The 14,530-nt window shown below is 42.3% G+C and overlaps 2 protein-coding genes across 2 annotated transcripts in view; one reads left to right on the forward strand and one right to left on the reverse strand.

Annotated features, from left to right (window-relative positions):
* The window catches only part of LOC119420802 (gastrula zinc finger protein XlCGF57.1-like), a 13,697-nt gene extending 8,711 nt beyond the window's left edge, over nucleotides 1-4,986 (forward strand). Inside the window, exons 3-4 of the mRNA XM_037688229.1 lie at nucleotides 2,876-3,393; nucleotides 3,910-4,986. Of these exons, the coding sequence (XP_037544157.1) occupies nucleotides 2,876-3,393; nucleotides 3,910-4,986 (1,595 nt within the window). The remainder of the gene's footprint in view (nucleotides 1-2,875; nucleotides 3,394-3,909) is intronic.
* An 8,813-nt stretch (nucleotides 4,987-13,799) lies between these two features.
* Nucleotides 13,800-14,530, reverse strand: part of LOC119420803 (gastrula zinc finger protein XlCGF8.2DB-like) — a 1,359-nt gene continuing 628 nt past the window's right edge. The window contains exon 3 of the mRNA XM_037688230.1: nucleotides 13,800-14,487. Within this exon, the coding sequence (XP_037544158.1) occupies nucleotides 13,800-14,487 (688 nt within the window). The remainder of the gene's footprint in view (nucleotides 14,488-14,530) is intronic.

Genomic DNA, 14,530 nt, shown 5'->3' on the forward strand with positions numbered 1-14,530 from the left:
ATATATATATATTGTTTTTTTTGTTTGTTTGGTTTTTTTTTGTCCAAATTTTGGACAGTTTCGGCAGCCCAATTAAAAAGCCGGGGTTGCCCATGCCTGCCCTAGGTCATACATCAAAGATTAACTGTAGTCGTGTCATCCGATTTGCAGCCGTTTGTTTTGGATACTGTGATGGGGAGAGGAGCTGATCTGTTAACTAATCACCACCTGGTAGTGAGTTGGGTCAAATGGTGGGGGAAGATGCTAGACAGACCTGGTAGACCCAAATGTGTAGTGAGGTTTTGCTGGGAACGCATGGCAGAAGAACCCGTCAGAAAGATCTTCAACTCGCACCTCTGGGAGAGCTTTAACCACATCCCAGCTGAGGTGGGGTATATTGAGTCCTTATGGGACATGTTCCGAACCTGAGTTTAAGTAACTACCTTGAGCTGTGGCCGCAAGGTTGTCTGTGCTTCTCATGGTTGCCATCCTCGAACTTGGTGGTGGACACCCCGGGTTAGGGAGGCTGTTAAGCTGAAGAAGGAGTCCTATTGGGTCTTGTTGGCTGGTGGGACTCCAGAGAAAGCTAAGGAGTACCAGAGAGCCAAACAGTCCACAGCCTTGCCTGTTGCTGGGGCAAAGGCTCAGATGTGGGTGGAGTTCAGTGAGGCTTTGGATAAAGACTCTCGGTCGGCTCTGAGGAGTACCTGCTAGAAGAAACAAAAAAAAAAAAAACACTGATCTGGTATAAACCCATCTCTCTCTCCTACCCGAACACAGAGAGAACAAAGATCTCTGTTTACTGAAAATCCACACATCTGTGCTTACCCTAGAGAACACAGTCCAACAATCTGGGCTCTTGTCAGCCCACAAATGATGAGTAATAGTAATTAAGAAAAACATAGAAACAACTAAATCAGAATACTTTCTTACAATTTTTTGTTCTTTTGAACGCATCCAGAGGACCTGACTTAACTTTCTTAGTCTTTCTACCTGGATTATTGAGCATGCATCAGGATATTTTAAACAACAAAATGTTTAAATATTATCATAAATATCAACCATGTACCCCTCCCCACCCCCCAAAGAACAAGTTAAAAATTGAGTAAATAAAAAGGAAAAACTCTCCCATGTTGGGGTGTGTATTATATACCAGAACTTACAATAATCAGTTCAGAGCATTAACACTGTACACTCGCCCTACAAAACAAATAAAATGTTGTACATACTACCGTTAAAGGACCTAACAGCCAGATACCGAGTCAAATACAAGCTTAAGAAAGACACTGGTTAAGGGAGGCCGATCCTATGGTTTCTTCCACTCCTCGCTGCCTGTTGCTGAAATGACATTCTTCTTGACGTATTCCATTGCTTTAACAGAGTCAACAAACACCTTGTCCATCCCCCCATGCATGATCCAAGCCGTGCAGGAAAAAGAAGTCCATACCGGGCACCTGTATGGTTTTGCAGGATTCACCTCACCTCCAAGAACCCTGCTTGTGCCTTTGCCACGCTTGATGTGTAGTCAGCTGTGATGAATATGGATGATTCTGTGAAGTGGATCGAGCTTCCACTGCGTGCTCGTAATATCTCCACACAATTTTGATGATAATGCAGCCTGGCCACGATGACTCTCAATTGATCATCCGTGCCTCTCCTGCCCGGTCCAGTGTACATGGTCAACCAGCAGCGACTTGTCCAGCTTCAGCACTTCCATTAGCATTTTGCCTATCACTGTAGGTATGCACGAGCCCAGCCACTGAAGAACTCCTATTATCCTAATATTGTTATGTTTCATGTTCCCTTCCACAGACTCAAGCCTTCCTCTCAGCTCATCCACCTTATTCTTTAATTCCACTACGGTCCCGCACCGGACCCCCACCTCATCTGGGCACACAGACATTCCATTCTCAGCCTCCATAATACTTAGTTTAACTTGGGCAAGTTCTGCTCTGAGGGATGTGGTCTTTACAGCGAGTGCTGCCCTTACCACTTGTAATTCACTGCTAATAAAAATAAAATCATCCGTCAGGGCTGCCTTCATTTCAATCCCAATTATTGCCGCAACTTCAGACTTAATTAAAGCCAGAATATCTGACTTCAGAGCCGACTCGACTGTCCCTGCAGAGCTCGGCGAAGGTGTGGTCGATGCACCTGTCATTGCCATCCCACCTGTCACATCAGGTTCACTGTGAACTGAGGCTGAAGAAGTATCTCCAGGCCGCGTGGGTGGGGGCACCGCTGTCTTAATTTTTTTCAATTTAGATACCATTTTCCAGCTCCATTGAATCAATCCTGCAACAACACCAATCTCAGAAGAAGATTTCACTGTAGAAACAGCGAGAATATAATTACAAAAGGCAGTTTTTCAGGCGGGTCTGATGGGAGCTTAGCAAAATGCTGCTTAACGATCTGCTGCCATCTTGCGCTCTCCGGATTTGTACTTTTAGTTGTTTGTGTGCTGTTCGCCTTCTTGTGACTATTTTACATAAAATACTGTATGTCTGGTCTTTATCTTGACATGTCTGCTCTATATGTATCGTCTTCTAATAGCCAGTCAGGATGTCTGTCTCACTGAATTTGTTTCAGGAGGTTTGTCTGACATTCAGCATTAGATGTTGTTTTGGGTTTATCAGTGGACTCAACAATTGATGTTTGTCTGAATATAAAGTTACAACTGTCTAACTGTCCTTAATGTTTATGTTCAACAATGTTCAGTCAGGTCAACTGGATAGTTTCTTTTCTTACTGAGACATTTTGTCCTTCATTCGAAGAACTTCTTCAGTCTTTAGACGATCAAAAAACCGTCCACATGACCTGACTGAACATTGCTGGATTTGTACTGGATTATTGAGCATCAACTTTTAATGTTTATGTGTTTCATTGTTCCCTGCAGATGTTCAGAAGACAATGCTGATTAAAGAAAAAGCTCCTGATGAATGGAATTCTGGTGTGGACCAGAAAGACCTAGAAACACGCAACATAAAGGAAGAAGAGGAAGAACTGAGGATCAGTCTGGATGTAGAGCAGTTCAGTATGAAGGAGGAGACTGATGACACCAGGTTTTCCTTCATTGCAGTTCCTTTGAAGAGTGAGGAGGATGATGAAGAGAAACCTTTGTTCTCTCAGCTTCATCAGCACCATTTGGAAGATGACAATCTTCCAACCAACAGCTCAGCTGACCAGATGAAAGCAGCAACTGTCGGAAAGGACTGTAGAGGAGTAGAAACAACCAGGAACCCATATCTAAATACTCATGAAGATGATTCTAGCTCTTCAGAGACTGAAGACAGTGAGGATGATGATGAAGATGTGAATGATCTTGATTCTCAGATGAAAGACTCATTAGACTCTGGATCAGAATCTGAAGACCGTGACAATGACTGGACAGAGAACAGGGCTGCTGAGTTAGGTGTAAACACTGTCAATAAAGCTTGCATTTTTTCTGAGTTTGAGAAACATTTTCTCCACAAGAGATCTGTCCAGAGAAACAAGACAGGTCATTCAAGAAAAAAGTCCTCAAGTTGTTTGATTAGTGAGAAATGTTTTAGAGGGAAGAAAACTGGAGGCTCCAACAAAAATATCCAGTCAAGACAGAAATCATTTAGTTGTGATGACTGTGGACAAAGGTTTGGAAAGAAGTCGCATTTAAACTCACACATGATAATCCATACAGGACAGAAAGCATTTGCTTGTGATTTTTGTGCACAAAGGTTTGGACGAAAGTCACATTTAAATAGACACATGACAATCCACACAGGACAGAAACCATTTGCTTGCTATGTTTGTGGAGAAAAGTTTAGACTGAAGTCCAACTTAAACTCGCACATGATAATCCACACAGGAAAGAAACCATTTTCTTGTGTTCTTTGTGAACATAAGTTTGTATGTAAGTCAACTTTAAACAAACACATGAGAATCCACACAGGAGAGAAACAATTTGCTTGTGATGTTTGTGGACAAAGGTTTGGAAAAAAGTCACATTTAAAAACACACACGATAATCCACACAGGACAGAAACTATTTGCTTGTGATGTTTGTGGACAAAGGTTTGGAAGAAAGTCTACTTTAAAAACACACATGAGAATCCACACAGGACAGAAACCATTTGCTTGTGATGTTTGTGGACATAAGTTTAGACATAATTCAAATTTAAACAGTCATATGAAATTCCACACAGGACAGAAACCATTTGCTTGTGATGTTTGTGGACAAAGGTTTGGAAGAAAGTCAAGTTTAAACTCACACATGATAATTCACACAGGACAAAAACCCTTTACTTGTGATGCTTGTGGACAAATGTTTGGACGAAAGTCAAGTTTAAACTCACACATGATAATCCATACAGGACAAAAATCATTTGCTTGTGATGTTTGTGGACAAAGTTTTGGCCGAAAGTTACATTTAAACAGGCACATGATAACCCACACAGGACAGAAACCTTTTGCTTGTGATGTTTGTGGACAAAGGTTTGGACACAAGTCAAATTTAAACTCACACATGAGAATCCACACAGGACAGAAACCATTTGCTTGTGTCGTTTGTGGACAAAGGTTTGGAGAAAATTCACATTTAAACAGACACATGAAAATCCACACCGGACAGAAACCATTTGCTTGTGATGTTTGTGGACAAAGGTTTGGACGAAAGTCAAGTTTAAGCACACACATTATAATCCACACAGGACAGAAACGATTTGCTTGTGTTGTTTGTGGAAAAAAGTTTAGAAATAACTCGCATTTAAACAGTCATGTGAAAATCCACACAGGACAGAAACCATTTTCTTGTGATGTTTGTGGACAAAGGTTTAGAAATAAGTCAACTTTAAGCTCGCACATGAGAATCCACACTGGACAGAAACCATTTGCTTGTGATGTTTGTGGCCATAAGTTTAGAAATAAGTCAAATTTAAACTCGCATATGAAAATCCACACAGCAGGAGAAAACTGTTCAGTTTTAAATATTATGACAGTTTCTAAAGACACTTCAGAGTTCACTCAAACTTGAAACTGAATTGCATAATTGTTTTCCATAACTGCAGTGGTTTTTATTTACAGTAATATATGTTAGAAGTGTAATGGTACATATATTTGTACTGGACTGGCCCAGATTGTGTGTTTGGGACAGGTACAGAATGAAAATGTAAAGAAAAGTATGTTGGTTACAGGCGATCACCTTTCCTCTAGAACAGACCTGGGCATTGTACGGCCCCAGGGCCACATGCGGCACTTTGGTTGACTCTGACCGGCCCCCGTAAGGGGAATTACAAAATACATATGTAAACAAATGAAGTTAACCAAATCCAGATATAGATCCTCTCTCACTGAAGATGTCAGCTTTGCTTCACATCTCCACCTCAGACCTTCAACCTGACTTTAACATTTCCGTTAAAGCCCAACAGAGACTAGACTTCTCTCACTAAACAAGAAAAAAGAACTGAAAAACACCAAATGAGATGTTTAGACTACTAATGTAGGAACGTAAAGAACTGGGACTTGAAATCACAGTTCAGTGACGATCACTATTATATGATGTTTCATATTTGGTGTACAAAGACAATATTGTGATATATTTAGAAAGATAAGAACTTTTTCCAGCAGTATATAAAACTCAAAATGAGTTTTGGGGTGAATGTGACTGAAAATGATCATTAATATAATGTCACAAATGGTAAAAATGTTAACAGTTTACCATTGTACTAGGAAATTTAATTGAATAAATGACATTTTTTTTGTAAGGAAACTTCGCTTTTTCGTTGCTTAATCATAACAAATACTCTTACCAGCTTGTTAAAACAGTGCTATGTACTTCTTTTAATAATGAAATACTATTATTATGCAGTATTGAGTTAACTTGAAATCAGGTCTCTCTTGTAAATGAGTCCTCGAGGCTCAATGGGATTTACCTGTCTAAATAAAGGTTGAATGAAAAAGTTATTTGTGCCAGCCCTCCACAATATTTGTTGTTTCTCATGTGGCCCCATGGAAAAAATAATTGCCCACCCCTGCTCTAGAAGCAGTCGGACAATTTATTTAACTGCATTTTCTTAACTGCTATGATAAGTAGATCATACCTTCTAAAGCTCTCCACATCAAAGCAAAGTATGAATATTTTGTTCAGATGAAACAGAGGAGTTTGCAGACTTGCCTGTTTATTTCAAGTCAGCTGTGTGGAAAAAATTTGTGATCCTAATTATCACTGTCAATAAAGCGCAATGAGAGTTGCAAGTATGGCAAGCCAAGTAGATCATGAACTGGGGGACTTGAAACTAGCTTTGGCAAACCATTGCTGTATTTTTTCAATAATGTTAATATCAAGCATCACTTTTTTCACACTAGCACACAAGCAGCTGAGAGGCCATGTGTGAGTTTTCAATGTTTTATTTTATGTGTACATAATTCTTGATGAAAATTCTAGTTGATATAAAATTAGTCAATTTACAAGGTGTTTTCTTTAATGAACAGATTGTATAAGGCATAATATAGAATGTTTCCTTGTTTAGCATCACCATTGCTTAGCAGAATGGCATGTTGTGTTACAAATAAAACTAAATAAAAAATGAACAAATTAAAAGTCAAGTGCAACAAAAAAGTCAATGCTTGTGATAAATTGTGTCACATTAATTTCATTAACTTAACCATAGGAGTGAGTTTAAAACAGAGCGATACGTATATGGACTAGTTGAACGAGGAATCTGTCTAAAATAGTTATTTAATTCAGTTTATGTATATAGCGCCAAGTCACAGCTGGAGTCATCTCAGGGCACTGAACAGAAACATTCATAAACATAAAAAGTAAGTTAACATTATTTATCTGAGGAGTAGACTGATTTGAGTTTAACTTCATCACAGACTCATTTTGAGCAAGCATGAAGGCGACAGCAGGAAGGAAAAACTCCCTCATGAATAAGAAACCTCCAGCAGAACCAGGCTCAGGACAAGCGGCCATCTGCTTCAACCGGCTGGGTTTGAAAGGAACAGGAAGGATGAACAGATGCACAATGTCAGGTACAGAATCAAGTTAAGATAGAAATAAATTCAAATGAAAATTATTCAATTGTAACAATTAATTTTAAGAGATGAGGTCAATTTGAAGCTGGCACGGTGGCGCAACTGGTAGAGCTGCTGCCTCTCAGCGAGCAGGTCCTTGGTTCAAACCCCGGTCCAGGGGCCTTTCTGGGTGGAGTTTGCATGTTCTCTCCGTGCATGTGTGGGTTTTCTCCGGGGACTCCAGTTTCCTCCCACAGACCAAAAAACATGCATGTTAGGCTGATTGGTAACTCTAAATTGTCCCTAGGTGAGAGTGAGAGAGTGAATGGTTGTTTGTCTCTGTGTGGCCCTGTGATGGACTTGCGACCCGTCCAGAGTGTACCCCGCCTCTCGCACAGTGATTGCTGGACATGGGCACTGGCGACCCCTGTGGCCCAAAATGGAATAATCGGGTAAAAGATAATGGATGGATGGATGGATGGTCTAAGCCTACTGGCAGCATAACAAGCCAACCCTAATTAACTATAAGATTTATCCCATTTATTTTGAATCAAGTGTTTACATATACAGGTAAATATAGATGTTTAACAACCCGTTTAAATACACCAGAATGTGGGAAATGGCATCTATTTTTTTCAAAATGTTCTGGGGGAGGACCCCCAAATCCCCAACCAATGTGTCCCCCTACATTACAAATGCTTCTGATGCCAATCGACATGAAAGAGGAATATGGCCAAGCAGCGGAAAATGGGCCCTTGAATTTTTTTGGTCAAAAATTTATGAAATTAACTTTTTCTATTAGCAAAAGGCTCTGCTATATTTGGTTTCTCTGGTTGGCTTGGTGCTGTTGTTGCGTGTTTTTTGTGTGTGCAAATTTTGATCTTTCCTATATAAGTCCTAATTAAATTAGGACATGTCAGTAAATGTCTTTTTTACCTGAATCATGTTGTCCTTTCCCCTAATTTTCTTCTTGGATTATATCAGAATGCTTAATTTAAATGTTTAAAATCACAATTGCTAGGTGTCACCTTTTTCTTCCCTTCTGAGTTTGCAGGTATGATAGATGCAATCAAGATTTTTTTCAATGTTAAATACAAGTTCTAATAACAAAAATTTTCATAGATAAGGCATGGGTAACCCCTGGCACGGGCCATATATGGCCAGTTGGACATTTTAATTGGCCTGCCGAACTTATCCAATTTATAGTTAAAAAATGCATTTAGTAGGAGCAAAAAATCTGGTGTAGGTTTACCTGTAGTACCCCATCCCCCAGTAGAGGTGCACTACAGACACCATTTTTTTTTAATCTTCACTGATAAGGTGGAGTGGGGGAGGTGACCCCTTGCCTGGCCTGAGAGGGCTCCGAGGCTGCTATGGAGAGCACCGGCGGAGCTCCATCTAGCTCGCTCTGAGTTTTGTCATCGGCCACCAAGAACTACAAACGCCTGCACTTCAGCATTAGACTTGTTGTCATTATTGTTTATAAAATATTTAAAAGAGGCCCAGCTGCTGCTCCGAATTTGGAGTAATTGAAAATGGCGGATCGTGTTGTTTAGAAAATTTCTCAAAAAGAATCAGTGACTCCACCCCCCGACCAATCAGTGCCCAACAGTGCTCTGACGTTACGTTTTGGTGCCAGCTCGGCTCGTTTGGTACCCCAAAGAAGGGATTGAAAAAGGGGCCAGTTCCACGAAAAATCGATAGTGGAAAAAGTGTTGGAAACGTAGCGAGCCGAGTGGTGCTGAAGAAGGGCTGTGGAAATGGGGCTCAAAAGTCCACAGCATGGTTCTTCATGTCAGCTGGATCTGAAGTCAATCGTCCATTTAGGAGTTTAAGACAGATCCTTTGTTTCCTCTGAGTGACACTTTTCCAAGCTAAAGAAGAAGGACGTGGGTGTGTCCATTTCTTGGATATTTTTTAAATGGGCCCTGACTAAATTTTCTTTGTCTCTCTCATGTAACAGAGTTCAGTTCAAGTCTTTTGGATTGAAGGACTTATAAACATGAAAGCACATTCAACTTTATATATCAAAACAAAGTGGGAAATGGAGGGAGAAATAGAAACTATAACAGAAAGTGGAGAACAATCAGAGTATCAGTGGAAATGTAGCAGCTCATTGAGGCGGAGGCAGTTTGGCTGGAAAAGTCTGATAAGATACACATTACCAAAAATCCCATTATAAAGGTAATTCTCTAACTTCCATGAGAAACTGTGGAAATAAAAGTGCAAATAATTACCATGTTTTTTGGGACAGTCAAGTAATTAAAAACTTATTGGAATGAACTCGTCCTTGAATCGTCGCCTTACCGTAGTGGAGGAGTTTGTACTCCTGAATGATCCTAGAAGCTATGCTGTCGGGGTCAATTATAATTGCCCCTGGTAGGGTCTCCCAAAGCAGATTGGTCCTAGGTGACAGGCCAGACAAAGAAGATTCAGAAGATTTTTATGGACAAAACAAAACAAGGAACTCAAGTGTCCCTTGCCCGTACATGGGTTACCGGGGCCCCACCCTGGAGCCAGGCCTGGGGGAGGGGCTCGTCAGTGAGCGCCTGGTGACCGGGTCTTTGCCCATGGGGCCCGGTCGGGCTCAGCCTGAAGGAGCAGCATGGGTTTGCCTTCCTGTGGACCCACCACCTGCAGGAAGGGCCGTAACATTCGGGTGCATGATGCTATGGGCAGTGGCCAAAGACGGGGACCTTGGCGCTCTGACCCTGGCTTACCAAAGCTAGCTCTTGGGACATGGAATGTAACCTCTCTGGCAGGGAAGGAGCCTGAGCTTGTGCGCAAGGTTGAGAGGTACCAACTAAATATAGTTGGGCTCACCTCGACACACAGCATGGGCTCTGGAACTGATCGCTTTGAGAGGGGTCGGACCTTATTCCACTCAGGAGTTGCCCATGGGGAGAGGCATCGAGCTGGTGTGGGTCTGCTTGTAGCCCCCTCCTTTATTCTGCTGGGGGACTTCAATGCCCACGTGGGTAATGACAGTGTGACCTGGAGGGGCGTGATTGGGAGGAACGGCCTCTCTGATCTGAACCCGAGCGGTGTTCTGTTGTTGGACTTCTGTGCTAGTCATAGTTTCTCCATCACGAACACCATGTTCAAACATAAGGGTGTCCATTAGTGCACTCGGGCACCAGGACGCCCTAGGTCGTAGATCGATGATTGACTTTATAGTTGTCATTTGATTTGCGGCCGTTTGTTTTGGACATTCGGGTAAGGAGAGGAGCTGAGCTGTCAACTGATCACCACCTGGTAGTGAGTTGGATCAGATGGCGGGGGAAGATGCCAGACAGACCCAGTAGACCCAAATGTGTAATGAGGGTTTGCTGGGAACACCTGGCAGAAGAACCCTTCAGAGAGATCTTCAACTCACACCTCCGGGAGAGCTTTAAATGCATCCCAGCTGAGGTGGGGGACATTGAGTCTGAGTGGGTCATGTTCCGCACCTCGCTTGTTGAGGTAGCTGCCTTGAGCTGTGGCTGAAAGGTTGTCGGTGCTTCTCACGTTGGTCATCCACAAACTCGGTGGTGGACACCACAGGTTAGGGAGGCTGTCAAGCTGAAGAAGGAGTTCTATCGGGCCTTGTTGACCAGTGGGACTCTGGAGGCAGTTGAGGGCCAAGCGGTGTGCAGCCTTGGCTGTTGCTGAGGCAAAAGCTCGGATGTGGGAGGAGTTCAGTGAGACCTTGGATAGAGGCTCTCAGTCGGCTCCGAGGAGATTCTGGCAAACCATCAGGCAGCTGAGGAGGGGAAAGCAACACTTTACTAACACTGTGTTCAGTGAAGGTGGGGTGCTGTTGACCTCAACCAGTGATGTCGTCGGGAGGTGGAAGGAATACTTCTCGGACCTTCTCAATCCCACCACAACATCTTTCATGGAGGAAGCTGAGTCGGGGGACTTCGGGGTTGATCCGTCCATAACCATGGCTGAGGTCGCCGAGGTAGTTAAAAAGCTCTGAGGTGGCAGGGCTCCGGGAGTGGATGAGATTCACCCTGATTTCCTTAAGGCTCTGGATGTTGTGGGGCTGTCTTGGCTGACACGCCTTTGCAATGTCGCGTGGACATCGGGGGCAGTGCCACTGGACTGGCAGACTGGGGTGGTGGTTTCCCTCTTCAAAATGGGGGACCGGAGGGTGTGCTCCAATTTTAGGGGCGTCACTCTACTTAACCTCCCCGGTAAGGTCTATTCAGGGGTACTGGAGAAGCGAGTCCGATCGTTGGTCGAACATCAGATCCAGGAGGAACAATGTGGGTTCCATCCTGGCTGTGGAACACTGGATCAGCTCTTTAACCTCACTAAGGTACTTGAGGGGTCATGGGAGTTTGCCCATCCAGTCTACATGTGTTTTGTGGACTTGGAGAAGGCATTCAACCGTGTTCCTCGGGGTACACTGTGGAAGGTGCTCCGCGAGTATGGGATTGGAGGCCCGTTGTTACGGGCTGTTCAGTCCCTATACAAGCGGTGCGAGAGTTTGGTTCGCATTGCCGGCAGTAAGTCAGACCCCTTCAGGGTGGGAGTTGGACTCTGCCAGGGCTGCCCATTGTCACAATTCTGTTCATAACTTTTATGGACAGAATTTCTCAGTGCAGCCAGCTGGCGGAGGGTTTCCGGTTTGGTGGCCTCAGGATTTCATCTCTGCTCTTTGCAGATGATGTGGTCCTGTTGGCGTCATTGCGCCGTGATCTTCAGCTCTCACTGGAGCGGTTCACAGCCGAGTGTGAAGAGTCTGGGATGAGAATCAGCACCTCCAAATCTGAGGCCATGGTCCTCAACCGGAAAAGAGTGGATTGTTCTCTTCAGGTCGAGGGTGAGGTTCTGCCTCAAGTGGAGGAATTCAAGTATCTTGGGGTTTTGTTCACGAGTGAGGGAAGAATGGAGCGTGAGATTGACAGACGGATTGGTGCAGCATTTGCAGTATTGCGAACTCTGTACTGGTCTGTTGTGATGAAGAGAGAGCTAAGCTGTAAGGCAAAGCTCTGTTTACCGGTCGGTCTACATTCCTACCCTCACCTATGGTCATGAGCTCTGGGTAGTGACCGAAAGAAGGAGATTGCGGATACAGGCGGATGAAATGAGTTTTCTCCGCAGGGTAGCTGGACTCTCCCTTAGAGATAGGGTGAGAAGTTCAGTTATTCGGGAGAGACTCGGAGTAGAACCTCAACTCCTCCACATTGAGAGGAGCCAGTTGAGGTGGTTTGGACATCTGGTAAGGATGCCCCCTGGGCACCTCCCTATATAGGTGCTTTGGGCATGTCCAACTGGGAGGAGACCCCGGGGAAGACCCAGGACATGCTGGAGAGACTATGTCTCTCGGTTGGCCTGGGAACGCCGTGGAATCCTCCCAGAAGAGCTGGAAAAGGTGGCTGTGGAAAGAGATGTCTGGGCCTCCCTGCTCAAACTGCTGCCCCCGTGACCCGACTTCGGAATAAGCGGGAGATAATGGATGGATGGAATGAGATACAGGCAATACAAGACATTATTGGATGTCTACTGCCTCTAGAAAGTAAAGCATTGGTTGTTTTTTTTTTTGGACTCATGCCTGAAGGATGGCCAAAGATAGACAAATATTTGTTTAATATTTTATTAGTGGTGTGCAAAAAAATCCCTCACAAAAAAACTGGCTTTCACTGGAGAGCCCAACGTTGAACAAATGGATGGACATCACAATGGACATATACAGGATGGAGAGAATAACTGCAGAAGTAAATGACGAAAAGGACTGATTTACTTTATGCTGGAAGAAATGGTTTGTATAAAATCACGCAGACCAGATCTAGATAATTTCTGAATGATATATTGATTATAACAAAAATCACTTTCACTCCCTTTGTGCTATTTATGTTGTGTTCCCTAATTTTGTTGAGCAAAAAAAGGGGGACATTTAAATGGATATTTTACTAATAAGTGAAGTGGATGGGCATGTTAAATATGTTTATCAATATCAATAAAATGTATAAATAAATTTAAAAAAAATCTTGATTGCATTTATAGCTGAATCAACACATAAATGTTTGAATAATAGACAACAAGAAAATATTATACAGTATGCCTTATACAATCTGTTCTTTAAAGAAAACATACGTTTTAATATTATGGTAAAGTTAATACTAAAGTTTTAAGTAAAAACTTGTAAAATTATTAATTTTATACCAACTATTTTCATCAAGAATTGTTATGTAAACAAAAAGTAAAATGTTTAAAACTCACACCTGGCATCTCAGCTGCTTGAGTGGTAGTGTGAAAAAATGACATTTGATATAAAAACTATTGAAAAAATAAATACACCAATGGCTTGCCACAGTTACTTTCAAGTCCCTCAATTCATGATCTACAAGGCTTGCCATACTGGCACCTCTCATTGCTCTTCATTGACAAGTGATTGACAAGTTTTTGTGATTAGGATCACAAAGCTTTTCCACACAGCTGACTTGAAATAAACATGCAGGTCTTCAAGCCCCTCTGTTTCATCTGAAGAAAATATTCATGCTTTGCTTTGGTGTGGAGACCTTCAAAAGATACATTCCTCTACTTATCATAGCAGTTAAGAAAATGCAGTTAAATAAAATGTCTGCCTGCTTCTAGAGAGGTGATCGACTGTGACCAACATACTTTTCATTTGAGCATGCATCACAATACTTTTCATTAGCATTTCTGTACCTGTCCCAAACACACAATCTGTAACAGTCTGGTACAAATATGTGTACCATTACACCTCTAACATAAACACATACATTACTGTAAAAAAAAAGTGCAGTAACAGAAAACAATTATTCATACAATAATTTTACAAAATACCTTAGAGCTGATCAGTTTCAAATTTGAGTAAACTCAAGTGTTTTTAGAACTGGTCTTAATATTAAGAACTGAACGGTTTTCTCCACCTGTGTGGATTCTCATGTGTCTGTTTAAATTTGACTTTTGTCCAAACGTTAGTCCACAAACATCGCAAGCAAACGGTTTCTGTCCTGTGTGGATTCTCATGTGTGACTTTAAAGTTGACGTTTGTCTAAAACTTTGTCCACAAGCATGACAAGCAAATGGTTTTTGTCCTGTGTGGATTCTCATGTGTCTGTTTAAAGTGTACTTATCGCTAAACATTTGTCCACAAACATCACAAGGAAACGGTTTTTGTCCTGTGTGGATTCTTGTGTGTGTGTTTAAAGTTGACTTTTGTCTAAACCTCTGTCCACAAACATCACAAGCAAATGGTTTCTGTCCGGTGTGGGTTCTCATGTGTATGTTTAAATATGACTTGTTTCCAAACCTTTGTCCACAAACATCACAAGCAAATGATTTCTGTCCTGTGTGGATTATCATGTGTGTGTTTAAAGTTGACTTTTGTGTAAAACTTTGTCCACAAATATCGCAAGGAAATGGTTTCTGTCCTGTGTGGATTCTCATGTGTGTGTTTAAAGTTGACGTTTGTCTAAAACTTTGTCCACAAGCATCACAAGCAAATGGTTTCTGTCCTGTGTGGATTCTCATGTGTGTGGTTATATGTGACTTTCGTCTAAACCTGTGTCCACAAACATCACAAGCAAATGGTTTCTGTCCTGTGT

Source organism: Nematolebias whitei, chromosome 14 (assembly GCF_014905685.2).
Source record: "Nematolebias whitei isolate Nwh7 chromosome 14, NemWhi1, whole genome shotgun sequence".
NCBI lineage: Eukaryota > Metazoa > Chordata > Actinopteri > Cyprinodontiformes > Rivulidae > Nematolebias > Nematolebias whitei.